The sequence below is a fragment of the Podarcis muralis genome, chromosome 5 (assembly GCF_964188315.1).
Source record: "Podarcis muralis chromosome 5, rPodMur119.hap1.1, whole genome shotgun sequence".
In the NCBI taxonomy this organism is placed as follows: domain Eukaryota; kingdom Metazoa; phylum Chordata; class Lepidosauria; order Squamata; family Lacertidae; genus Podarcis; species Podarcis muralis.
In genome coordinates, this window is record NC_135659.1 from 98,452,759 (window position 1) to 98,479,596 (window position 26,838).

A 26,838-nucleotide genomic window follows, 5' to 3' on the forward strand; every position below is an offset into this window, starting at 1 on the left:
CTGCAGGTGGGGCAGATGAAGACGTCCGGTTTGGCTGAAATAGGTGCACCTTGGTGTTTCTTCTCTCTGCAACTAATTTTGGGGTGACCAATACAGTCTACTTGCTACAGCATTCTACCTCCCCACCCTACCCCCGAATGTTATTCAAGTGCTTATATAAAACGTTTTATCCCGCTCTGAAATGGTTCCCATATAAAGGTTTGCATACAATTGGTAAAGAGAAAAAAACAACAACCCAAAGACCATCCTTTCCCACAGGCTGAGACTGTTAGAATTCCTGCTCCGTGATTGCAGTCATGGGATTTTTGTCTATCACATGACGGTGTATGTTTTGACTCCACAGAGTGGGAAGTGATGGAGCCAGGATGTTTGTGTTACTGTGTTCTACGAAGTGGGACTATTGTCCTTTGTTCTCTTTCTCTTTGCTGCCTAATGCTAGAGAGAGAGGAAGCCATGTTGCAGTGCTCCGTGTGTGTTTATATGTAAATAAAAGTAGATTAGCCAAAATGCTGAGTTGCTGGGGTTCTGTCACGCGCATGATGCGCAAACTCTGCGAATCCCTAAGTGTGCCGGCATCAGTTGGCATCGGTTGCTGTGATGTTCGGGCAGAAGAAAGCTTTCGAAGCTCCCAAACGATCAACCAGGAGGGAGGGAACATGCCAGTTGGGCATGTGTCTCTGCCAGGGTCCTACTCGAGTGTAGGCTGAACTCCTGACAGAGACATGGCACAAAAGGAAAAGGGCCTGGGAGGAGGGAGGAAAAATGCAAACTGGTTCCTTGTGACAAAGTTCTTGTAAAACACCAGCTGGAATGGAAAACAGAGAGGGGTGAAACTGTCTTGGTCTCCAAGCTGAGCAGATGGAGTGGCCCTGTTGTATTTCACTTTCTCCGCTGCAGGTGATGGAAGGAGAGCCTTGGCGGAGCTGGTCTCTCAGCAGAACCAGGGGAGAAGCCATGCTGGTCCATCTTGTCCCTCTGATAGAGCCTTACCATATCCCTGCCCAGGATGCATCATATTGTTACAGATTTGGGGTGGGAAGAAATGGAGGCAGTGAGAGATTTTACTTTCTTGGGCTCCATGATCACTGCAGATGGTGACAGCAGTCACGAAATTAAAAGACGCCTGCTTCTTGGGAGAAAAGCAATGACAAACCTAGACAGCATCTTAAAAAGCAAAGACATAACCTTGCCGACAAAGGTCCGTATAGGGCTCTTGTGTCCCCCATAAGGGAATCAGGGCAGATTTACATTTATTACAGCTTTAAAAAAGAATTGGACAAATTCGTGGAGAAGTCTTTTGAGAAGTCTGATGCAGCAAGGCTTCTGAATCCCAGTTACTGGAAACTGCAGGAGGGGAGAGGGGTCTTGTGTTCGAATTCTTCTTGTGGGTTTCCCATAATGGGCATCTGGTTGGCCACTGTGAAAACAGGATTCTGGACCAAATGGGCCACTGACTTGTTCCAGAAGGTTCTTCTTATGTTCTTAACTCTCTTCTCTTGGGGGTGAGCAGAACAGGCCGGGATTGTTTTTGCAACAGGTGACAGGGAAATTAGCTGGAAAATGTCTGACAACACTGGTTTTGATGCACCGCTGTCTAACCTCCCCACAAACAATTCCAAGCGGATGGTCATTGGACCACCGCTACGTCATCTCCCTGCAAAAAATCCAAGCGAAGGCATATTAAATCGCCAATCCTGTGTAATCCCCCTGAAAAACAAATCCAGATGAATGCTCAGTAAACAGGCCATCTGGAAGCTCCTGTACCTTTAAAGCACATAGGATGCAGAATTCAAAGAATTAGGGGCACTGGAGTTTGTTAAGGGCTGCCAGGAATTGTGAGGGGCAAACTACATTTGCTCTCTTTGGGCAAATGGGGCAGTGACCCACCAGGCTCAAATCTGTCATTTGGCAGCGATCGCCAGCCCGCCTTCTCACTTACAACCGCCAGTCCCCGGGGTGGCACTGCCCATCATATTCCTTCTCCTCCATCTCCGTGTCGCCCTTGTAAGACTCAGCAGGGATCAGAATTAGTTGGACCTGCCTGTCATTGCCTCTGGCGCCACCTGCTGTTAACCTCCTTGCTTTCCGTCCTACCAGTCCCAATGGGCTAAATGCTTGACTTGAACATTCCCCCCTACCCATTTCCTGAATCCCTTCTTCTGTTTACCTTCCAGTCCAGCCATTCTCAAACTTTGGTCACCAGATGTTGTTAGACTACCAACTCCCATCACCCCTAGCTAGCAGGACCAGTAGTCAGGGATGATGGGATTTGTAGTTCAACAATGTCTGGGGACGCAAGGTTGAGAAAAAGCCTGACAAAAAGAGTTCTTCTTTTCCAGCTCTACCTGGACTTGCCAGGAATCGAACCAGGTACTGGGAACAAGGCTTTCTTGGTGGTGGCCCCATCTGGCCCCATCTGGCTCCATCACTGCTGAGTTGTTGTTCTTGTTGATACTCCCTCTACCGCAATACTAAAACCCAGTGGGGTCACCCAGTGACTTGTTCATTTATCTATTTATTTTATTGAATTTTTTATACTGCCCTTCATCCGAGGATCACAGGGCAGCTCACAACACGAAAAAAGAAGAAGAAGAAGAAGAAGAAGAAGAAGAAGAAGAAGAAGAAGAAGAAGAAGAAGAAGAAGAAGAGGAGGAGGAGGAGGAGGAGGAGGAAGAAGGAGAGGAGGAGGAGGAGTTTGGATTTGATATCCCGCCTTTCACTCCCTTTAAGGAGTCTCAAAGTGGCTAACATTCTCCTTTCCCTTCCTCCCCCACAACAAACACACTGTGAGGTGAGTGGGGCTGAGAGACTTCAGAGAAGTGTGACTGGCCCAAGGTCACCCAGCAGCTGCATGTGGAGGAGCGGAAAAGCGAACCTGGTTCCCCAGATTACGAGACTACCGCTCTTAACCACTACACCACACTGGTGTACAAATCACACAAATCATAATGACAAATGAAAGCAGGCATGAATCATAGAATCATAGAATCATAGAATCATAGAGTTGGAAGAGACCACAAGGGCCATCGAGTCCAACCCCCTGCCAAGCAGGAAACACCATCAGAGCACTCCTGACATATGGTTGTCAAGCCTCTGCTTAAAGACCTCCAAAGAAGGAGACTCCACCACACTCCTTGGCAGCAAATTCCACTGTCGAACAGCTCTTACTGTCAGGAAGTTCTTCCTAATGTTTAGGTGGAATCTTCTTTCTTGTAGTTTGGATCCATTGCTCCGTGTCCGCTTCTCTGGAGCAGCAGAAAACAACCTTTCTCCCTCCTCTATGTGACATCCTTTTATATATTTGAACATGGCTATCATATCACCCCTTAGCCTCCTCTTCTCCAGGCTAAACATGCCCAGCTCCCTTAGCCGTTCCTCATAAGGCATCGTTTCCAGGCCTTTGACCATTTTGGTTGCCCTCCTCTGGACACGTTCCAGTTTGTCAGTGTCCTTCTTGAACTGTGGTGCCCAGAACTGGACACAGTACTCCAGGTGAGGTCTGACCAGAGCAGAATACAGTGGCACTATTACTTCCCTTGATCTAGATGCTATACTCCTATTGATGCAGCCCAGAATTGCATTGGCTTTTTTAGCTGCCGCGTCACACTGTTGGCTCATGTCAAGTTTGTGGTCAACCAAGACTCCTAGTCTAGGCTGATGCAGCAGCCTGCTTCTTCTGATAGTCTCAAATAAATAAAGCCCTTGGAACAATTATTGATTTGATTGTAATAAACAAAAATCTGCCCTTATTCCCTTATGGGGGACACAAGAGCCCTTATAGAGTCCTTTGCAGGTTCTCCATCGGTCGGAGAAAATAACAGAGACCAACCAGAGAATATTGAGAAGCAAAGCAGCTAGTAAGCCTGATCTTTATGGAACTGTTGCAACAGGATACTCCCCTCTCACGCAGGAGAAGGAGGAGGACCCAGAACAAAGGTGTGCCCACACTTATATAGACATTTTAAATTGCCTGTCCTGGAGCTCAAGACCACCCCTCCATACATCATACATACATCACAGAAGGGGTGTAACCCAAGACCACCCTCCACAAACATCATACCTACATCACAGAAAAGGCGGTCTACAGCAGAAATCTGAGTGGGTTGTTTATCTCCTGACAGGTTACCTGTTAATGCTCACTTGATTGGATACCCTGGGGAGCCTGGCCCGTCTTTTGTAATGACAAATACTTAGTTCCTGAGCCAGGTCACAGGCTCACCCTATTCAAACACAGACATACCCTTAAGACAGGATTTGTGAAGGAAAAGACAATGGGGAGGCTTTTCCATTTTCCTTCGACCTTGCAGAGAAATTTTTGGGAGGGACAAAAATGGTTTCAGGACTTTTCCTGTGGGGTTTCAGACATGTGGTTTATATATGCAGTTATGAACATTTATCTTTTATAGAAGACCTTAATTTTTTAATTTCACGACGCAGTTAAAAAACGGTGACGTCCCAAGGCAGCAGCAGGGGGAGTGCAGCTCTTGGAAATGGAGCCTGGGGGAAAAAAAACCTCTCTCCAGCTCTTCCCCTCCTTCTCCAAATGCTGCAAAGGACTCTTAGCTTGGAGTGTGCAGCTGTGTTTGCGTACAGGAAGGGGTGGGGGTGACTGTCCGGCCTCTGGCCGCTGTCCAAGTTCTGCTTTCTTCTGTCCTTGCTCCTCCTAACTGGCCGCCCTTGCAAATTCTCTATACTGGGGGGGGGGGGTGTCTGCAGATGAGGAGCCCCCCTTGTTGTCCTCCTCCTCTCCTGGAGCCAGGGGGCTGCAGAGGGGAAGGGGCCGGCCAGCCAGCCAGCCAGTGGCCTGGTACATCCCTCCATCTGCCTGCACCAGGGTCTGTTCTATAATAAGAGTCTTTGGCAGCTGTTTTGTGCCTTGGCTGCTTGCCAGCCTCCCGGCAGTTGCACTTGGAGAAAGCCTGTTGCCTCCATTTCCCACCTCGTCCGCTCCAGCTCCTTGCTTGTCCCACGGTGAGTACCCTCCCGCTCGCCCTCCTCCAAGCTCTACCAGGGGCACAACGGCCTGGCTAGGCTAGGTAGGTGCTGGCACCTCTGAACCACCAGGCTGGGAGAACTGCCTTCCTGCTCGGCTCCCCGGCACATAACGGGAAAGTCCGGTTGCCATCTGGCTCTAGGGAGGCAGATTTGCCCACTCGATGCCTCCTCTGCCCCAGATTTCTGCTCGCCGGGCCCAAGGTTTGGGCACTGCGCTCCCTCGACGCATTTTCCCCGCTGCGTCTCTTGTTTCCTTTCGCCTTGGAAACTTTCTTTGCTCTCCTCCAGGCCTTGAATGGAGGAGGCCAGAATTTCTCCAGGAACAAAGTAACTTTGTAAGAGTTTGGCATTACAAGGCAAAGCTTGGCTTCCGTTCTCCTCCTCATGCAATGCCAGTGCAACTCCCCTTCTTGTGCCCCCCACAAATTTCCGCTTGGATCCCCGAAATGTCAAACAGATGGATCCTATCCCTGCTTTAAAAACTGTCTGGAATCCTCCAGGGCAGAAGAAAGTCTCCTCCACAGTGCCCAGCAAGAGATTTGGGGTATCTGTTGCCCAGTGCCAGGGCCATCCGGAACCCTCTCTCTGCCACGGGTGCCTTTCTCCGCGTCTAGAGGTCAGACAGGACGGGTCCTCCTCAGCGGCCACCTTCTCTGGTGGCTGCCGGCCAGGACCAGGGGCTGCTGGGACGCTGGAGGGCCGGGGTGTGTGTGCCAGGCCACTTTCACTCCTGCTGGCCGAGCTACTGCAGGTGTGGCCAGAGAAAGGCGGCTTCAGGTGTTTAGGATAGCCAGATCTCTAGGCCTCTGGCACCAAGGAAGCTGCCATTGGGGGGACTATTTATTCTGCCACCGTCTCTCCCTTCCACCCACCCACTGCCTGTCTGATTTCGGAGACAGGGCTTGTATCTCGGTCAGCTGACACCCTCCAGGCGTCGACAGAAGCTGGGTGGAAAGAGGGCTGTGATGTGACTTGCAGGATTAGGGATGCTTGACCTAACCAGGGCTGCACAAAAGCATGTGACTTCCCCCCAAGGATCCTGGGAACTTTAGTTTGTAAAAGAGGCTGGGAATTGGAGCTCTGTAAGGGGTGCATTGTGGGTTAAACCACAGAGTCTAGGGCTTGCCGATCAGAAGGTCAGCGGTTTGAATCCCTGCCACGGGGTGAGCTCCAGTTGCTCAGTCCCTGCTCCTGCCAACCTAGCTGTTCAAAAGCACATCAAAGTGCAAGTAGATCAATAGGTACCACTCCGGCGGGAAGGTAAACGGCGTTTCCATGCGCTGCTCTGGTTCGCCAGAAGCGGCTTAGTCATTCTGGCCACATGACCTGGAAGCTGTATGCCAGCTCCCTCAGCCAGTAAAGTGAGATGAGTGCCACAACCCCAGAGTCGTCTGCAACTGGACCTAATGGTCAGGGGTCCCTTTACCTTTAAGGGGTGAACTATAGTACCAAGGACTCTTAGGAGGTCCAGAGGCTGGGCGACACAAGAACGGGGCCTTTTCATTGGTGGCTCCCCGCTTGTGGAATGCTCTCTCCAGAAAGGTTCACCTGCCGCCATCATTACATATCTTTAGGCACCAGGCAAAATGAACCCTTTTTTGTCTTTGGATTGGCTTGGGATGGTTTAATGTTCTCAGGGCCATCTTTACCTGGGAATGTAATGGGTGCAGGGCACCTGGGCGCTGAATTCTGGGGGGCACCAGGTGCCCGCTGCTGAAGCTGCCTGAGCTCTTAACTATCTACCTGTTATGAAATAACAAATAATTTTGATCAAGATACATAAGTATTACCGAAATGTATATTTACTGTTTCACAAAAGGACTTTTGACTTTGTGCGCTCATTTAGCAAAGATGTACCATGCCGGTGCTTGTCATTCACAACAGCGGCACTTGTCATTCTCAACGGTGCCATGCACGCGAAATTAACTAAATTTGGGGGCTCTGGGTGGTTCTTTGCACCCTAGCGGCACATATGCTAAAGACGGCCCTGAATGTTGCTCAAAAAAACCAAAAAAGATTTTGCCTTTAAGATTTTTTAAGGCTGGTTTTAATGTTCGCATGAGAAATTGTAAGTCGCTTGGAGCTGCCGTGGCAAAAAAGCGACGAAGAAATTTAATAAATATTAATAACAATTTATTGTGATGATGATGATGATGATGGAGTGGCAATGTGCTTTAAATGTGCTTTGAAGGCTTGGTGTGCACATAGCCCTGGATACGTTAGGGTCCCCTGATCAAATGAGGCTCATAAATATTAGAAAATTAATGGAGAGGGCTGTCGAAGGCTACTAGCCATGACAGCTTTGCTCTGCTCCACAGCTGGAGGCAGCAATTCTTCTGAATACCGGTTGCTGGAAACTACAAACAGTGGTACCTCGGGTTAAGAACTTAATTCGTTCCGGAGGTCCGTTCTTAACCTGAAACTGTTCTTAACCTGAAGCACCACTTTAGCTAATGGGGCCTCCTGCCGCTGCTGCACCGCCGGAGCACGATTTCTGTTCTCATCCTGAAGCAAAGTTCTTAACCCGAGGTAATATTTCTGGGTTAGCGGAGTCTGTAACTTGAAGCGTCTGTAACCTGAAGCATCTGTAACCCGAGGTACCACTGTATAAGTGCTGGAGATGCAAAGAGGTTGAAGGAACGCTTTTTCATATGGGGTGGACTTGTAAAAGGGTAAGAGAGTATTGGGAAATGATCCATAATGAATTGAAAATGTTTAAAAGTACTTTCCAAAAAAACCCCAGAGTCCTTTCTGTTGGGGATAACTCAGACAGAAATTCCCAGGCATCAAAAAAGGTTATTATGTATGGCACTCATATGGGTGGGGTATAAATAAAAAATAATAAATATTATAATAAATATAATCATTATCATCACTTCTGCAGCCCGTGGTTTGTTAGCCCCAAAATGGAAAACGAGCGAGGTCCCAGCCAAAGAAGAATGGCAACTTAAGCTGACAGAATATGCGCAGCTTGCAGACTTAACATACAGAATAAGAGAACAAAAAGAACATACCGTACGCTTAGAGAAGATTGGAAAATATTTATTGAATATATGGGAAATAACTGTGTACAGATGAAAACCGGCAGCATTAAGATAAATAACTTATGATGGATGCAATCTTCTTCTTCTTTGGTGATCACTTGTAGCCAAGTAAGATTGTCTTCCAAAGACACGGTTTTAACAATGAGTCCGTAAGTGACTGTGGAGGCCAATTCTGGATCCACACGTCCTTCCACAGTGGGGACATTGGTTTCCGGGCAGGAATTGATCACGGTGTGGGTTTGCCAAGCATGCCTTCCTCTTAGCACGTTTCTCCCTTGCGTCCTGAGTTTGAGTGACTTCAAAGCCCAGGACACCTTTGGTCAAGGCTGTTCTCCAACTGGAGCGCTCGCAGGCCAGTGTTTCCCAGTTATCAGTGTTTATACTACATTTTTTAAAGATTTGCCTTGAGACAGTCTTTCAACCTCTTCTGTTGACCACCAGCATTACGCTTTCCATTTTTAAGTTCGGAATAGAGTAGTTGCTTTGGAAGGTGATAGTCCAGCAAGTGTGCATGGATGCAATGATGGAATACTGAATGGTATAGTTTCTGTAAAATATGCAGGGACTTATAATGTGTAAAATGAACCGAGGAAAGAGAGGAAAGGAAGTCATTGATATATTAAGGATGTAAAAATGAGTACAGTGGTACCTCGGGTTAAGTACTTAATTCGTTCCGGAGATCCATTCTTAACCTGAAACTGTTCTTAACCTGAAGCACCACTTTAGCTAATGGGGCCTCCCGCTGCTGCCGCGCCGCTGGAGCACAATTTCTGTTCTCATCCTGAAGCAAAGTTCTTAACCTGAAGCACTATTTCTGGGTTAGTGGAGTCTGTAACCTGAAGCGTATGTAACCTGAAGCGTATGTACCCTGAGGTACCACTGTACTTTAAATTGTGAAACAGAAAATATAATAAACAAATTATAGACAAAAAAAGAGAAAGAAACTGCAACCAGGGAGAAATGTTCTTGTGCCTGGGTCCTGCTTGCAGATTTCCCATAACAGGACCCTGTGAAAACAAGATACTAGCCAAGATGGGCTATTGGGCTAATCCAACAGAGCCCCTTTCTTATGTTTTTCTATTCACAACAATCCTCTTTCTACTCGGCCACTAGGAAAGCAGCTTCTTCTGCCATGTGGCAGATCTTGGAGGGTGTCAGAAGGGTGTCCCTCTGTCCAGGGCACGATGCGCACCCCGCACAAGTGCTCTGCTTGGCCGATTTCCCACACATATCCCTGGGCCCCCGGGTCCTGTGTCACAAAGCGCTGGACTTTGGAGCGTAAAAAGCGCAATTCCCGGAAAATCCACCTTGCGCCGCATTCCGAGCCCGGCTGTGGCCAGAAAGCTCACAAGCGGAGCAAAAGGCTTCTACTCTCTTGCTATTTATTCCCAGCATCTGGTCACCAGGGGTAGAGATCCCCTGAATATGGAGGTTCGGCTTTGCTATCATGTCCTTGCTTTGAAAAATTTTGGAGTATGAACCGTATCCAGACGACACGGTTACCAGTCCTTTCCAGATATTATTTTTTTCCTCTTCCCCCCACTAAATTAGCATGTTTATTTGTCAGTTGGTAAGAAGTTTGTTAGTTAATGGAAGCAGCCAAACAAAATCAGAGCAAGAATGATTCCTATGCAAAATCACTGTGAGCAACAGCCTCTGCAGTGACCATTACACTTCTTAACCAAACATACAGAATATTGCCATATGAAAAAGTTACTACCTGAACTACGTGCATTAAATATTGGGAGGAAAAAAGGTTTACATTTTTATTATAATTTACTTTAACAATCTAAGAAGTTTGCGGCCATCAGCAATTCCAGTGCAATTTCAGGTGCAATTGGAAATTCAGGGTTCTCTGTACAGCTGTTAGTGTAGCGAACTTTATAGGTGAAATACATGCATATTTTGGATAGGACGTGGGAAGGAATCTCTCTGAAATTCACTTCATTTGTTTCATTTTCGGCAAATTGTCCTGGACCGCTCAACATAGCTTTTATTGTTCCCGATGTGAGTGCAGGCTCTCTTTTAACTATGAACTCATGGCCGTCCGAGGATATCAATTTCAGGGCCTTCACAGCCCCCATATGTCTTCTCTTCTCCATCCATCTCTTCTTATCAGATGGTTGGTTCTTTACCCCTGGAGCCTTTGCAATAATATCTCTGCCCTGCCAGCGCCCGAAAGATATTCGCCGATGAAATATACTCAGAGTTGAGAGTGGATTTCATGCTCTTTATTCAGCTCATAGTGGTGTGGAGGAATGAATGTTTCCCCAAAGTATCTGCTTTATATATACCGGGTACATTATTTACACAATGGGCTGCACGTGATTGGCTAATTCTGGGATTCACCTGTAGGCCAATCAGGTTGTGGATGCACTTCCACCTGGAGCTGGATTGGGTGGCTCCTGCAGACCAATCAGACTGCTGCATTGTTCTAGGACCAATCAGACTGCTGCATTTTGGATCCTATTCAACTCAGTACATAACAGCCAAGTAGCTTCTCAGGTCCCTTACGGTTCCAGCCGGGACAACCCCCCCCTGCCCAAAACCCTCCAGATATTTCTTCAGAACATAGATTTAATGTGCACAGGGGTGCGTGCGTGTGTGTGTGTCTCAGCCTAAACTACCTCACAGGGTTGCCGTGAACATAAAATGGGAAAGGGAGCACCACGTGCACCATCTAGAGCTCCTTGGAGGAAAAGGTGGGATAAGAATGTAAAAAAATCATAGAATTATAGAATCATAGAGTTGGAAGGGACCCAAAGGCCATCTAGTCCAACCCGCTGCAATCTCAGCTGGATGCATTGCTGAGGGTTGGACTAGATGACCCCTGGTGTTCCCTTCCAACCCTAAAATTGTGTGATTCTGTGATTATTGCTCTGGTCACTGACTTATGTACACCACCCTAAGTGAGAAAAGGGTGGGATAAAAATATGATAAATCAATAAGTAATAAATTCCTTTTTTTAAAAGGCCTTAGTGAAGACTTGACATTTTCATCCCCCAAAAAGTTCTTGATTTCAGTTCCTACTGAAATGAGGCTGCATTTTAATGTTTCATTTTAATCTTGTTTTTAAGTTGTGTTTCAATCAATTGTTTTTATACCTGCTGTTAGCCGCCCTGAGCCCAGTCTTGGCTGGGGAGGGCGGGGTATAAATAATTTTATTTTTATTAAAAATTATTTATGCTTTTCATTTTACAATGAAAACAAAACATAAATTTGAATCCTTCCACATCATATTTCGACTGCCCTCACCCCTTTTCTTCGGTTTCTTACACTGTTTTTTACTGTAATAAAATCCCTTGGCCCTGCAGATGCTGTCGCTGCCGTCCTTGCGGGTGGGCATCCTGACCGGAAGAAGGGTCCTGGCTGCTGCTGGTGTCCGAGCAGCCCATGGGCATGGCGGGCATGGTAAGTGATGCTCCTGCTGTCATATCTTGCTCCCGTTGTCCTTGGGACGAGTGGTCCCCTTCTAACGGGTTTGAGTTCTCTTAGAGGATTAGGGGCATCCTAACAGCTCTCAGCCAACAAAGGTCCGTATAGTAAAACAAAGGTCCGTATAGTAAAAGCTCTGGTTTTCCCAGTAGTGATGTATGGAAGTGAGAGCGGGACCATAAAGAAGGCTGATCACCGAAGAATGGATGCTTTTGATATATGGTGCTGGAGGAGACTCTTGAGAGTCCCATGGACTGCAAGAAGATCCAACCGATCCATTCTGAAGGAAATCAGCCCTGAGTGCTCACTGGAAGGACAGATCCTGAAGCTGAGGCTCCAAGACTTTGGCCACCTCATGAGAAGAGAAGACTCCCTGGAAAAGACCCTGATGTTGGGAAAGATGGAGGGCACAAGGAGAAGGGGACGACAGAGGACGAGATGGTGGGACAGTGTTCCCGAAGCTACCAGCATGAGTTTGACCAAACTGCGGGAGGTAGTGGAGGACAGAGGTGCCTGGCGTGCTCTGGTCCAGGGGGTCACAAAGAGTCGGACACGACTAAACGACTAAACAACAACAACAACAGCTCTCAGCACCCAGAACAACTTCAGTTCCCACGATTCCCTGGGGGAAGCCAGGACTGTTGAAAGTGGTGTCCTGTTGCTTTAGATGTAGGGGGAAAATGTGGCCTGCTTTTTAAGGTGCAGGTAAGGATGTGGGTGGTGCTATGGGTTAAACCACAGAGCCTAGGACTTACTGATTGGAAGGTCGGCGGTTCAAATCCCCGCGACGGGGTGAGCTCCCGTTGCTTGGTCCCTGCTCCTGCAAACCTAGCAGGTCAAAAGCACGTCCAAGTGCAAGCAGATAAATAGGTACCACTCCAGCGGGAAGGTAAACGGCATTTCTGTGCGCTGCTCTGGTTCACCAGAAGCGGCTTAGTCATGCTGGCCGCATGACCTGGAAGCCGTCTGCAGACAAATGCCAGCTCCCTCAGCCAATAAAGCGAGATGAGCACCGCAACCTCAGAGTCGGTCACGACTGACCTAATGGTCAGGGGTCCCTTTACCTTTACCTTAAGTGTGTTGCCCAGCCCTGGGTGTTGTTAGTAGGGATGCGGGTAGCACTGTGGTCTAAACCACTGAGCCTCTTGGGCTTCCCGATCAGAAGCTTGGTGGTTTGAACCCCTGCAATGGAGTGAGCTCCCATTGCTCTGTCTAGAATGCAGATCCTACCCAGGGCCAACCCGGGACATTTTGGCAGCTGAGGCAAACCACAAAACGACGTCCCTTTCGATCCCCATAGGAGACAGCTGCATATTCCTGCATTTCAGGGGGTTGGATGAGGGGGTTGGATCCCCAGGGACCTGTCCAAATCTTTCCATCGTTCTGCCCGGACGCTGAGGTCCAGCTCCAAGGGCCTTCTAGCGGTCCCCTCGCTGCGAGAAGTCAAGTTACAGGGAACCAGGCAGAGGGCCTTCTTGGTGGTGGCACCCGCCCTGTGGAACGCCCTCCCACCAGATGTCAAAGAGAACAACAACTACCAGACTTTTGGAAGACATCTGAAGGCAGCCCTGTTTAGGGAAGCTTTTAATGTTTAATAAGTTATTGTATTTTAATATTCTGTTGGAAGCCGCCCGGAGTGGCTGGGGAAACCCAGCCAGATGGGTGGGGTATAAATAATAAATTATTATTATTATGACTATTATTATTCTATTATTCTAAGTTATGAACCTACCCAGATCATCACTGGAGGCCCTTTGTCGTGTGCCTCCTCCATGAGAGGTCCAGAGGGTGGCAACATGATAATGGCCGTTTTCATTGAAGGTTTCTAAGGAGAGATGGATGGTCATCTTCCATGGATGCTTCAGCTGAGATCCCTGCATGGAGGGGGTTGGACTACATGATCCTTGGAGGTCTCTTGCAACTCTACAATTCTACAATTCTATGAAGGCTGCATTAAGCAGTGTGACCCAGTTACAAAACCTTTGCAGCTTGTTGAACCCAGAGAAGGAGGCGGAAAAGAGGGAGCCAGCCTCAAGAGATCTTCCCTCCTTACAACTTGCACTTGAAAGCTAATCGCCGTAATGGCGAAAACAGTAACATTGCGTTGACACAGTATAATTAAGGAAGCAAACTACACTGGTAATAATATATTTGGAAGAACTGCAAAGACAACAGATAAAACATTGAAAATGCAGCAGCAATCCCACCATCACCCCCCCCAAAAAAAAACCTCCCCACAAGCAGCACATATAACTCACCAGCATTTTGCAAACAAAATTAGGGACATGCTTTTGACACCCCAGTTTCCATAAAAAGGATCTCTGCTGAGGCACCCCCCCCCCAAAAAAAACCATTGCATATTGCAGAAGGCTGAACGTGTAGCTTCTGGCTCTCGTTATATTTATTTACTCAGCAGTAGTAAATGCTGATTTCAAAGCCGAGGCGGTATGTTTGTTGAGTTAAAAATACACTAGAATACTAGTCATCCGACAGTGGCTTATCAGCAGTTTTAATTGCAAGGTTCTGCAGGAATAATCAGATGCACAAATAGAGGCTGGGGGACGCCTGGTTTAGCGGTACAGGTGAAAAGGATCTAGAGATCTTAGTAGACCAAAAGCTTAACATGAGTCTACAGCATGATGCAACAGCAAATAAAGTGAGTGATATTCTAGGCTGCATCTACAGAAGTCTAGTGTCCAGATCAAGGGAACTCATTTTGTTGTTTAGTCGTTTAGTCGTGTCCGACTCTTTGTGACCCCATGGACCAGAGCACGCCAGGCACTCCTGTCTTCCACTGCCTCTCACAGTTTGGTCAAACTCATGCTGGTCGCTTCGAGAACACTGTCCCACCATCTCGTCCTCTGTCATCCCCTTCTCCTTGTGCCCTCCATCTTTCCCAACATCAGGGTCTTTTCCAGGGAGTTTTCTCTTCTCATGAGGTGGCCAAAGTATTGGAGCCTCAGCTTCAGGATCTGTCCTTCCAGTGAGGACTCAGGGCTGATTTCCTTAGGAAAGGAGAGGTTTGATCTTCTTGCAGTCCATGGGACTCTCAAGCATCTCCTCCAGCACCAGAATTCAAAAGCATCAATTCTTCAGCGATCAGCCTTCTTTATGGTCCAGCTCTCACTTCCATACATCACTACTGGGAAAACCATGGCTTTAACTATACGGACCTTTGTCGGCAAGGTGATATCTCTGCTTTTTAAGATGCTGTCTAGGTTTGTCATTGCTTTCCTCCCAAGAAGCAGGCGTCTTTTAATAGTCCTACTCTATTCTACCTTGGTCAGACCACACTGTCTGGAATACTGTGTCCAGTTCTGGGCATCACAATCTAAGAAGGAGGTTGACAAGCTGGAAGGTGTGCAGAGGAGGGCAACCAAGAGGGTTTTGGCAACCAAGCCTTATGAGGAGCAGGAGCAGTTGAGCACAGAGCTATTCCCCTATAGATTGATCTCCACCACAGACAGGCTAAGCTTCACCCATCCAATGGCCTGTGATATGGACAGAATTCTCCTCTAGGGAATGCAGAATCCCCTCTGAGCAGTTTAACTCCAGGCTCAGAAGAATGCAAGGCTTAAAAGCAATCCTGTTTTGAGCCGGCTGTCGCCGTAGGGATTGTGTTCTGATGACGTCTACGATGCTGTTTTTACTGCCGTTTATTTCACGGTAATATTCGGCTTGCTTGAGTTTCTACAAGCCTCCCTGAGTTTCATTTTATCTGAGAAAATGGTTACCTTGACTGTGGGATGTGCTCCTTGGAGATGATGGTGCAAAACATCTGGAGGGATGGTTTGGCACAAGGGAAAAGGGCAAAACACACTTCTCTCTCTCTCTCTCTCTCTCTCTCTCTCTCTCTCTCTCTCTCTCTCTCTCTCTCTCACCACGTGGCTCAAAGTTGCATAAAACCCAGTTCAATCCCCAGACAGAGTCAGCTGCAGAGGGGCTGGTGGTCTCTAGCTTGGCCATGTAGCTTGCTTTAAAAGTTAAAGGGACCCCTGACCATTAGGGCAGTTGTGACTGACTTGCAGCGCTCATCTCACTTTATTGGCCGAGGGAGCTGGCGTACAGCTTTTGGGTCATGTGGCCAGCAGGACTAAGCCGCTTCTGGCGAACCAGAGCAGTGCACGGAAACGCCGTTTACCTTCCTGCCAGAGCAGTACCTATTTATCTACTTTCACTTTGACGAGCTTTTGAACTGTTATACAAGCCTCTAATTTGAAGGAGTGTCAAGAGCAGGGATGTAGGGGGTGGGCTGCCCAGGGTGCCACTCAGGGGGGGGTTGACAAGATGGCCCCTGCCTCCCCCCGGCTGTAGAGCGGACGAGGGCGCACTTAGTCTGTATGGGCACCGCTTGCACGGCATCCGTATGGGCTACTTCTTGCACAGTGACCGTACGGGCTGCCACGCATGCGCACTCTGTATGGGATGCCGCACATGCGCACGTTGTAGAGGATGCCGCTCGTGCAACAGCCCGAACGGTCGCTGTGCAAATGGCAGCTCATACAGAGTGCTCATGAGCGGCATTCCGTATGGAGTGTGCATTCGCGGCAGCCTATACGGTCACTGCACATACGCACTCCGTACGGGATGCCGCACATGCACAGTCTGTACAGATGTCATGCATGCATCACTGGCCGGTTCGCCCCGCTCCGGGTGCCAGAGAGGTTTCCTCCGCCACTGGTCAAGAGTACAGGTCCTCTATTTCAGAGGCTCCCACAGACCACTTGAAAGTGGCTGAGGGTCTTGGTTTTTCTGCCCGTTGTAGCAATAATAATGTGCCAGGCTAGATGCAGCAGGCTTTTCAGTCGTAATCTTTATTGCTTCTTTTATTTCTTACATATATATTGCAGGCTGCTGTATTGCAGTTTTCATTCCATAGAATTAAAATTGCAGTACAATAAAAAAAAACATAAGAAACGGAGCCATAAAAACACAATATAAATCAATTGGGTTCTTTGTTTATTTTGTTTGAGAAACTTTATACACCGATCGATTGGTTTTATAAAAAACCAACAACCCTCAAAGCAGTTTACAAAAAGATAATGCAAGAAAAAATGACAACCATACAAAAGTTAAAATACTAAAACAGATTAAAATTGCCTCAACTTCCTAAATATCTGGCTTGTCTTGTCTAAGCAAGTATGTTGTTTGAAGCTCTCCGCTATGTTTGCTCAGTTTGAAGCTCTCCCCTATGTGAAAGCCCTGCCAATACAATTGCGGTTTCAAGATAAAAGACCCCTGAGAAGGGGGACCTGCAGGGCTCTTGCAGGGGTTGCCTACCCAGAGTTTGCAGCACTTGGACAGCTGACTGGGCAGGTTGATGAGTCACCTGGTCACAGCCTCCGCTGCTATTAGCCGAGATTCCTGCATTGAAGGGGGTTGGACTAGATGATCCCTGGGCACCACCCATCTCTACAATTCTGTGATTCTATGGTGAGACATATTGTACAATTTAAATGATAGAGAAAGGCAGTGCACCAATTAAAAGTGAAATGAAATGAAAAACATTTTAAATTTTTGGTATTTTTTTTAATGCAGTGGTGCCAATATAATTAGTGTAAAAAATGGTAAAGGTAAAGAACCCCTGGACGGTTAAGTCCAGTCAAAGGCGACTATGGGGTTGTGGCATTCATCTCGCTTTCAGGCCAAGGGAGCCAGCGTTTGTCCACAGACAGCTTTCCAGGTCATGTGGCCAGCATGACTAAACCGCTTCGGGTGCAATGGGACACTGTGATGGAAACCAGAGCGCACGGAAAAGCCATTTCCCTTCCCACCAGAGTGGTACCTATTTATCTACTTGCACTGGCATGCTTTCAAACTGCTAGGTTGGCAGGAGCTGGGATGGATCAATGGGAGCTCACTCCGTCGAGGGGACTCGAGCCGCTGACCTTCTGATTGGCAAGCCCAAGAGGTTCAGCGGTTTAGACCACAGCGCCAGCCGCATCCCTATAATTAGTGTATGCAATTTTAATGCAAAAATGACAACTTTTTAGCTTGGGGGCGGAATGTATAAGTGGCCACCCTCATGGCTGGTGTGGGGATGTGCCCTAGCCATACTGAGGTTCCTCTCTGCTGTTCCTCTTTCTCCCTAGTCGCAGCCCAAGAAGATCTCTCAGTGCCTATGTATTATGACAAGCGCAGCTACCCGCTCCCGGACGTCCCCTTCTGCAAGGAGCTGGACACTTCGCAGAACGCCCTCAAGGAGAAAGAGAAAGGATCCTGGAAGCAGCTGAGCAATGAGGAGAAAGTGGCCCGTACGTAGCAACAGACTGGCCCATCCAGGGATGACCTGCTGGGCTGGAGGAACCTGGGCATCCCCACAGGGCCAGGACGATGTTTTGTGGGCAGCCTCTGTAGGGTCAAGCCACACTAGACAGACAAGATAGAGGCTGCACCCTAAGTTGCCAGCCTTTGGGGATGTGGGAGTAATTTAACTCCCATTTAAAGCTGAATCACACTTTCTGCCATAAAGGGAGATACGGCCACCCTTGGAAATTCACACACCTGAATTTTGCAATGCAACACTTACCTGAATTTTGCAATGCAATTCTCCAAAGGTATTGCTCTGTTTTCCTTTGGACCCCTTCAGCAAGGCCAAGAGGGGGGTGGTCTGGGCAGCCCAGGACCTCCAGACCCCAGGGAGGTCACTCCAGTGTTGCTTATGCAGCTGTTTGGCTTCACCCTCAGAGGCACACTCCATTGTCTCTCGAGACAGATGGCTGCCCACTATACAGGTGAAACTCAAAAAATTAGAATATCGTGGGAAATTTCATTTTTTTCCATAATTCAACTTGAAAGGTGAAACTAATATATGAGACAGACTCATGACATGCAAAGCGAGATATGTCAAGCCTTGATTTGTTATCATTGCAATGATCATGGCATACAGCTGATGAAAATCCCAAATTAACAATTTCATAAAATTAGAATATTCACGGAAATCAGCAAATCAAGCAAGATTGGACCTCTGAGCAGTAGAAACATCTCTCTCTTTGCATGTCACGAGTCGATCTCATTTATTAGTTTCACCATTTAAGTTGAATTACTGAAATAAATGAACTTTTCCACGATATTCTAATTTTTCGAGTTCCACCTGTAGTTCTCCAGCCATGCCACGTGTATAAAAATGCATGCATTGAGGGAAAGTGAGCGTATTAATGAAAGTTAACCTACAAAATGCATCTTATCTGGAGCAATTGCTCACAAAAATATGCAAGCAAGCAAAAACTGCAAACAAAAATTTGGAGATTGTGTGCTCCAAAGTGCTGAAGAATTTTCATCAGCGTGAAAGGAGAGCTTTGAAGCCAGTGAGAATAGGTTTTCTCACCCTGAGAGGTTACTCAGAGCCAATCAGAGGGAAAGGAGATGAGTCGGCCACTGAGGATGGGCTCCTGGGGTTACTCTGGAGAAGGTTTGCAGGAAGGACACGGAGGAGTTGCTGTTCTGTCTGCTCCAAAGCTAAGCATTTAGGAACATTGAAAAGACAAGGCACTTCGTTTTCAAGAGAATGGAGGGCAAGTTCTGTTATGTATAAATGTACCTTCAGGGAAAACACACCTTAAGGCGCTCTAAAATATCAGAGCACTCCAAATCATTTGCAGAAAACGAATCTAGCTGGAAGGCATCCCTTAGAGATCTGATTCAATTCTTGCACTGCATCTCTTAATTCTTATTACAGTGGTACCTCGGGTTACAAACTTAATTAGTTCCGGAGGTCTGTTCTTAACCTGAAACCGTTCTTAACCTGAGGCTCACTTTCACTAATGGGGCCTCTTGCTGCCGCCACCCCGCCGGCGCACGATTTCCGTTCTCATCCTTGGACAAAGTTTGTAACCCGAGGTACCACTTCCAGGTTAGCGGAGTTTGTAACCTGAAGTGTTTTGTAACCTGAGGGGTTTGTAACCCAAGGCACCGCCGTATTGTATAATGATAGGATTTTGCATCATCTTAGAAAGGGGCATGGCTGTGATGTTCACCAAGGGGACCCTGTACTTCTGAATTTTCTGTTCCACTCCTGCCTGGAGTTGCCATTGTTGGCTGCCCATCACACCTGCATGGGAGACGGAACAGCCGGGGCACCCCTGCCAATCATTTGGAGCAGGGGTCTGCAACCCGCGGCTCCGGAGCCGCATGTGGCTCTTTTACACCTTTGCCGCGGCTCCGGGGCGGATACTAGCGAGGGGAGGAGGCGCATTGTGCACCCCGACACTCCCCACTGTGGCGGGCGCTGTACTGGCTGTGACGTCGCATGGGGGCGGTGCGTGCATTAGTCACGCACTGTCCCGACGTCACCTTCCCGCCCGCTGTCAGATCGGACATTAAGGTAAGAAACAATATATGCAGTGTTATATTTGTTTGAAATGTCGCAATGGTTTTGCGGCTCCCAGTTTTTTTCCCTTCGGAAACGGGTCCAAGTGGCTCTTTTTGTCTTAAAGGTTGCAGACCCCTGATCTGGAGGGACAGGCAAGTGAAGGCACAGAGAGCCTGAGCAGGGGAGGTGGGTGGCGTGGATCCTGACCCTGCTGCGCTTGCCTTGCAGTGTACCGGCTCAAGTTCCACCAGAGCTATGCAGAGATGAACAGGCCCTCTAGCGAGTGGAAGACGGTCCTCGGAGGAATTTTCTTCTTCATCGGATTCACGGGATTGATTGTCTGGTGGCAACGGGTCCATGGTACGGAAGTGGGAAGAGGAGGAGGAGGAGGAGGAGGAGGGGGATGGGTGGCTGTGGTGTGGATGAGAATCCCAGTGGTGTTTACAGAGCTCCCGCCCTTTCCTGGGCATCTGTGAGTCTTCCAAGGCGGGCAGAAATACAACCGGTGCTGCCTCCTCCAAGGCTGGGCCAGATGGTGGCTTCACCTGTGGAATTTTGCTCCTACGTACAACTGCTGAAAGCACAGAGCCTTACCTGTTCTGGGGGAAGTACTTTGGATACAGGGTTTTTTTGCTTTCCAAAGCTACTGTATACTGAGCCAAATCATGGGCTCATCTACTCAAGAGTGCTGGAAGCCTCTCTCACAGGGAAGGACCATAGTTTGAACATCCGCCTTGCAGGCCAAAGGTCCCAGGTTCAATCCCCAACATCTCTGGGTAGGGCTGCGAACGCCCCTGCCTGAAATGCTGCAGAGCTGCTGCCAGCCAGAGTTGACAGCACTGAGCTAGGTGGAACAATGGCAGACTCAGTATAAGCTGGCTGGCTGTGTTCCTGTGTAAAAATAGCCCAACTCGGAAGGTGCTGGACTCTTTGTTGCTGTTGTTTAGTCATTTACTTGTGTCCGACTCTTCGTGACCCCATGGACCAGGGCACTCCTGTCTTCCACTGCCTCCCGTAGTTTGGTCAAACTCATGTTCGTAGCTTCGAGAACACTGTCCAACCATCTCGTTCTCTGTCGTCCCCTTCTCCTTGTGCCCTCCATCTTTCCCAACATCAGAGTCTTTTCCAGGGAGTCTTCTCTTCTCATTAGGTGGCCAAAGTCTTGGAGCCTCTGCTTCAGGATCTGTCCTTCCAGTGAGCACTCAGGGCTGATTTCCTTCAGAATGGAGAGGTTGGATCTTCTTGCAGTCCATGGGACCCTAAAGAGTCTCCTCCAGCACCATAATTCAAAAGCATCAATTCTTCGACGATCAGCCTTCTTTATGGTCCAGCTCTCACTTCCATACATCACTACTGGGAAAACCATAGCTTTGACTATATGGACCTTTGTTGGCAAGGTCATGTCTCCGCTTTTTAAGATGCTGCCCAGGTTTGTCATTGCTTTTCTCCCAAGAAGCAGGCGTCTTTTAATTTCGTGGCTGCTGTCACCATCTGCAGTGATCATGGAGCCCAAGAAGGCAAAATCTCTCACTGCCTCCATTTCTTCCCCTTCTAGTTGCCAGGAGGTGATGGGACCAGTGGCCATGATCTAAAGAGATTCTAAATAAGAGTTTGCAGGGGGTTAGGCTAGATGACACGTGGGGGTCCCTTCCAACTCTACCATCTTTGATTCTGGGATTCTACTCTGCCTGGCAGAAATTCTCCACCCCAGAGGGCTTTCCCCACGGGAGATGTAAGGATTGAACCATGGACCTCTGGCATGCAATGCATCATCTTTACCACTGAGCTACGCAGCCCCTCCCCAAATTGAAGCCCAAGGTAGACATCTCACTCAGAGCAACACCTACCCAGATTCCCCTCCCAGGCAAAGATTCCTTGTACAGGACCTCTTTCGCCCTTTGTGTCTGAACCAGACTGGATTTATCTGTCTCGGTAGGTGAGGCATCGGTGGAAATCCAGCCAATTTGGCTGCTTGAATCCTTCCCCTCCCTTTCTTCTTTTTACCATTATTGGTGGGTGATTTTTCCAGGCTGTCTTAATGCTTCCCCTTCGTTTCGTCTGGGTCGTGCTCCCACTGCCCGGCTGCAGACGCAGGCTGTGCTAAGACATAATAGCTTGGGAAAAGAGGTCTTGAGGCAGGCAGCCTTCGCTCCTGGTTCACGCTGCCCGTGATTCTGTAAATGCCATTTCCCCACTTAGGCCAAATCTACACATGAAGCAGAATGAGGTCAGAATTAGGTGGGTCAATTAGACTGGGCTGCTTCAGATTGCTAGTGGAGGATAATGCATCTGAACGCTCATGGGTGTTGAACCAAGCAGAAATATAGCACACCAGGGAAAGAAAACCAGTAGAAAACCAGCGTATCACTGGAACCTGTCTTGATGTGCTGGATTTCCAAGTGCAGGCAGATTATGATTATTTTACATTTATAACGGAGCGTTCGAAAACAGGGTTCCAACCTCTGCAGCTTGAAGTGGAGCAGTGCATCTGGCCAAGGCAAGACTCAAGGCTTCATTCTGCTCTACTGAACATTCAGCCTCCACCGACTTAAATATCAGTGTGTCAGAGAGTGGGTGGATGTGTAAATTAAAAAGCCTCAAGCTTTCCTTTCTACGGATAATCCGAGCTGCCCTCTTCTGAACCATTCCCAGCTCTGCACAATCCTTTGAGAGACAGGACAACCAGAGCTCTCCTGCTCGCCTGGAGTTTCCAGAAGCGAACCTACCATAAATGTAGCCTGGATGTGGGGAGTTGTGATTTCTTAAGAACGTAAGAAGAGGGTCTGGTGGATCAGGCCAACTGGCCCATCTAGTCCACCATCCTCTTCTCACAGTGGCCCACCAGACGCATGTGGAATCTTCTTCCAATGTTCAGCTTCACTACTGACTCCGACAGGCCTGAGCATTTAGAAGATCGCTTTGCCCCCATGTCAGGCACTGTGCTGGTCCCGAGAGGCGAGGTCCAAGTCCGGTCCGGGGTCAAAGGTGCAACACGGAGGCAGTCCGTAGTAGCTGGAGCTGGGTGCAGGGCAGGCAGTCGGGTGAAGTCAGGAACAGGCTTGCAAGCAGGGAGCCAGGGCAGGTCGGGAGCTCAGGCACGAAAGCAGGACAGGGTTCACGCAGGAACTAGCAACCAACAATGTTGCTCCCGCAACTTGGGACTGGGGCTGGCCGGCTTTTATCTGCCCCGAGGCATAGGGCAGCCCCGAACTTCTGGTGACTAGCCTCTCCTGGCCTGGAGGCGAGCACCTCCTGCGGGTTCCCTCCGCCTCTCTGCCCTGAGCCGCTGCAACTCCGGAGGCTGGAGGGTTACCGGACCCAGAGGCAACCTCTGCTTCCTCTGACGGGGCTGAGAGTGGAGCACCTGCAGGCAATGGGTCCTCCATCACCTCAGGAGCCAGAGCAGACTCAGCTGGTGCCTGCACCTGAGGATCCAGCACAGGTGAGGACCCTTCAGGCTCATGCCCCAGCTCCGGCTCAGCTGGTTCTGGAGGCGGGGAATCCTGTGCAGGCTGGGATCCCTCAGGTTCAGCATCCGAGTCTGAATCCCAGGCCATCACAGGCACAAAAGCAAACAACTTGGAAGGTGTCTGCTTCAAGCCTTGCATCCACGGCTGGGAAATGACCTGCCTAAATCAGCCCTGAAAAAGCTTTTTGGTTTCTGCAGCGTTCCTGCTGCTGGAAGATGCTTTCCAGCAGAGGGAGCACATGCTTCTCCTAGCTGCGCACCCCAGCCATTCCCCAGGCCAGGCCTCTCTGCCCACAGCTGATGTTCCTGGACCATTGGGGAGTAAACAACCCACAGCCAGCCATGTCAGCCCTGCGCTCCTGGAAATCAGGGTGGGGAGGAACAAAGGGGCCGCTGTTTTCCTCGCACTGGTCTGATGCCCATGGAGCTGTTTTCCTGGATTTGCAATAACAGCCCATCTGCCAAGTGAGGGGTGTGGAATGGCGGGGGGTGGCGGGCTCGGAAAGGAGGAGAAAGGCCAGTTCTGTTGCCTGCCTTTGCAGCAACAGCAGCTCTGGGCTGTTCCCCTTCACGGGGCTCGCCTGGTGCGTAGAAAACCCACAGGGCCGGTGGGGCCCAGTTTGTGTGCACAACCCAGCGGCAAAGGCCGAGGAAATGAGCGCGCCCATTTTCTCACTCTGCATGATGTGCTGGATGTTGCAGAAGAAAACTTCACCCCAGGCAGAATTCAGTTTGTTTGGATGCAGAATTGCATTTTATTTTTTTTAAGTGCACCTGGAAAGCTAAGGGATGAATCACTTGCCACGGATTCTCACAGGGCAGGCAAACAGAAAAAAAGAGGATGTTGCAGAGCTGGAGAAGGGCAATGGATGCAGCAGTTCCCCTGTAGGAACGTAAGAGGAGCTTGCTGGACCAGGCCAGTGGCCCACCTAGTTCAGCATCCTGTTCTCAGAGTGGCCAACCAGATTCTTGTAGGCACAAGAGCATCTCTTCCCTCCTGTGGTTCCCAGGAGGGAACCTGCTTTTTAGTTCAGAGAAAAGACAGGTGAAAGGGGTCATGATAGGTAAAGGTAAAGGGACCCCTGAACATTAGGTCCAGTCGTGGCCGACTCTGGGGTTGCGGAGCTCATCTCGCTTTACTGGCCGAGGGAGCCGGCGTGCAGCTTCCGGGTCATGTGGCCAGCATGACAAAGCCGCTTCTGGCGAACCAGAGCAGCGCACGGAAACGCCGTCTACCTTCCCGCTGGAGCGGTACCTATTTATCTACTTGCACTTTGACGTGCTTTCAAACTGCTAGGTTGGCAGGAGCAGAGACCGAGCAACGGGAGCTCACCCCGTCGCGGGGATTCGAACCGCCGACCTTCTGATCGGCAAGTCCTAGGCTCTGTGGTTTAACCCACAGCGCCACCCAGAGAAAGGTTTTTTCCTCCCTCTCTCATAACTCTAGAACTCGGGGACATTCCACGGAGATGAATGCTGGAAGGTGGTCTGATAGCGCAAAGGTCACAGGTTTGATCCTCGTATGCGACAGCGGCATATTCCTGCATTGCAGGGGGTCAGACTAGATGATCCCGGGGTTCCTTACTATTCTATACTTCTAGGATTCTGATTCTATGCAGGACAGATAAAAGGACTTCACGCAGCACAGTTAAAACTCTGATAGTGACGGCCGCCAAGTTGGATGGCTTTGAAAGAGGATTAGACAAATTCATGGAGGAGCTTCGTTATTGGAAGATGCAGGTCTCTTGCTGGGAGTCAGAAGTGAGGCGGCGGCTGTGATATTAGAGTCCTTCCCATAGGCATCTCCTGAGCTGCTTTGCGAAAGATGTTGCTGCACTAGGTGGACCTTTGACGTGCTCCAGATGCAGGGCTCCGTTTGTGTTGAAAGAAATCTTAGCAGACATGCGTTTCACTCCATTAGCCAGTTGATTAAACCTAAACACTTGTCCTGCAAAGCACAAATACTAACAGAATTGTAGAGTCGGAAGGGACTCCGCGAGCCATCTAGTCCACCCGCTGCAAGAATCCCTGACAGATGGCCATCTTGTTTAAAAACCTCAGATGAAATGGCTTTGCTTTTTGTTAAGGTGTGGCTGGGTCTTAAGAGGATTTGTCTTAAAACAGGCTAAGATGGCACCCACAAGCTGCAGGTTTTAGAGGTACTTACAGGATACTTACCAATTAAAGCTTCCATCGTACACATCCTTATCCCTTGAACTCTCTGGGACTGACATCTGTGCAGGGATGTGGTCCAGGTTGTGGCCCAACTAGGAACTTTGCTGTGCTCTATTCTGCGTTCCCAAGGCAGGGTGTGTGTTTGTGTGTTTGGGGCCCCGTCCACTTTTTGGTCTTACATATGGAGTAACAACCATACACCGGGGTGGGAACCTATAGACCAGCGGTTCTCAACCTGTGGGTCCCCAAATGTTGTTGGACTACAACTCCCATCAACCCTGAGCTCCGGCCTTGCTAGCTAGGGGTGGTGGGAGTTGTAGTTCAACAACATCTGGGGACCCACAGGTTGAGAAAGGCTGCTATAGACCCTCCAGATGTTCCTGGACTACACGTCCCATCATCTCACATATCTGGAGGGCCACAGCTTCCAGTCACCCCCCCCCCAAAGAAAACAAACTACTTATTGTCTTTCTACCCCTTGACAACCCTGGAACAGGATTTGGGAGGCATCAAGGGTCTCCTAACCAGTGCGGGAGACCTGCTTATGATCTTTCTGTTGCCCTCCTCATTCGGCCTTCCCCCATTGCCTTGACAGTGTTCCCCCCGAAGCCGCACACCTTGACCGACGAGTGGAAGGCCAAGCAAATCAAGCGCATGCTGGACATACGCACCAACCCTGTGGACGGCTTCTCCTCCAAGTGGGACTACGACAAGAACGAGTGGAAGAAGTAGAGCGCGGAGGCGGAAGTTGGGGAGAGGCAGCCGCGGATCCTGCACGTTCAAGGCAGAATTGACCGCCCCGAGGGTGGCAGCTGGGGCGACGCCTCCCACACTGCCCATGCCCCTACCAGCCCCCTTTGGATCACCTCCCCATGGCCTGAGCCTTCCCAAATCCACCCAATGTGCCTTTGCCTTCCTGGAGCTGCGGGAGGTTGGGCATGTTCACCTGCCGTCTCCGTTCCACTGCAGAGAGACTGGCCCAGCCTCTGCCAACCTGGTGCCCTCTGGCTGTTCTGGACTACAGCCCCCGGCAGCCCTTGCCAGCACAGCCAAGGTCAGCAGGTCAGCCGAGACTGGATTGGACCCAAGCCTCTTTGCGTGGCCTTTCCAGCGGCTCCTCTTAAGCAGCCTTGCTCTTTCCCTCCATGCAATAAAACACTATGTTGTACATCAGGCTGTGGTTTGCATCTCTCTTGGGTAGCCATAGGTAAGAGGAAAGGGGGAACCACCTGGGGTTCTGGCAGGATTGTCACTGCCTTTGGTCAATGGATGCAAAGCTGCCTTATCCCGACTCAGTCCTTGCAGCTTCCAGCAACTTTGGATCCAAAAAGAATCCCCCGCTCCTTTTAGGAGCTCAAGTCGCTGGAAGCACCAGGGATCACATATCAACAGTCTGCTGGATCAGGCCA

At 49.2% G+C, this 26,838-nt stretch overlaps 1 protein-coding gene and 1 pseudogene across 1 annotated transcript; one reads left to right on the plus strand and one right to left on the minus strand.

Annotated features, from left to right (window-relative positions):
• Positions 1-4,779: 4,779 nt before the first annotated feature.
• COX4I2 (cytochrome c oxidase subunit 4I2) lies at positions 4,780-26,602 on the plus strand. The gene is made up of 5 exons (XM_028735574.2): positions 4,780-4,971; positions 11,354-11,450; positions 17,567-17,728; positions 20,014-20,145; positions 26,025-26,602. Exons 2-5 carry the CDS (start codon positions 11,354-11,356, stop codon positions 26,159-26,161), a joined length of 528 nt encoding a protein of 175 aa, XP_028591407.2. The 5' UTR covers positions 4,780-4,971; the 3' UTR covers positions 26,162-26,602.
• On the minus strand, positions 9,032-10,226 carry LOC114599825 (elongin-C pseudogene; annotated as a pseudogene).
• Positions 26,603-26,838: the final 236 nt, after the last annotated feature.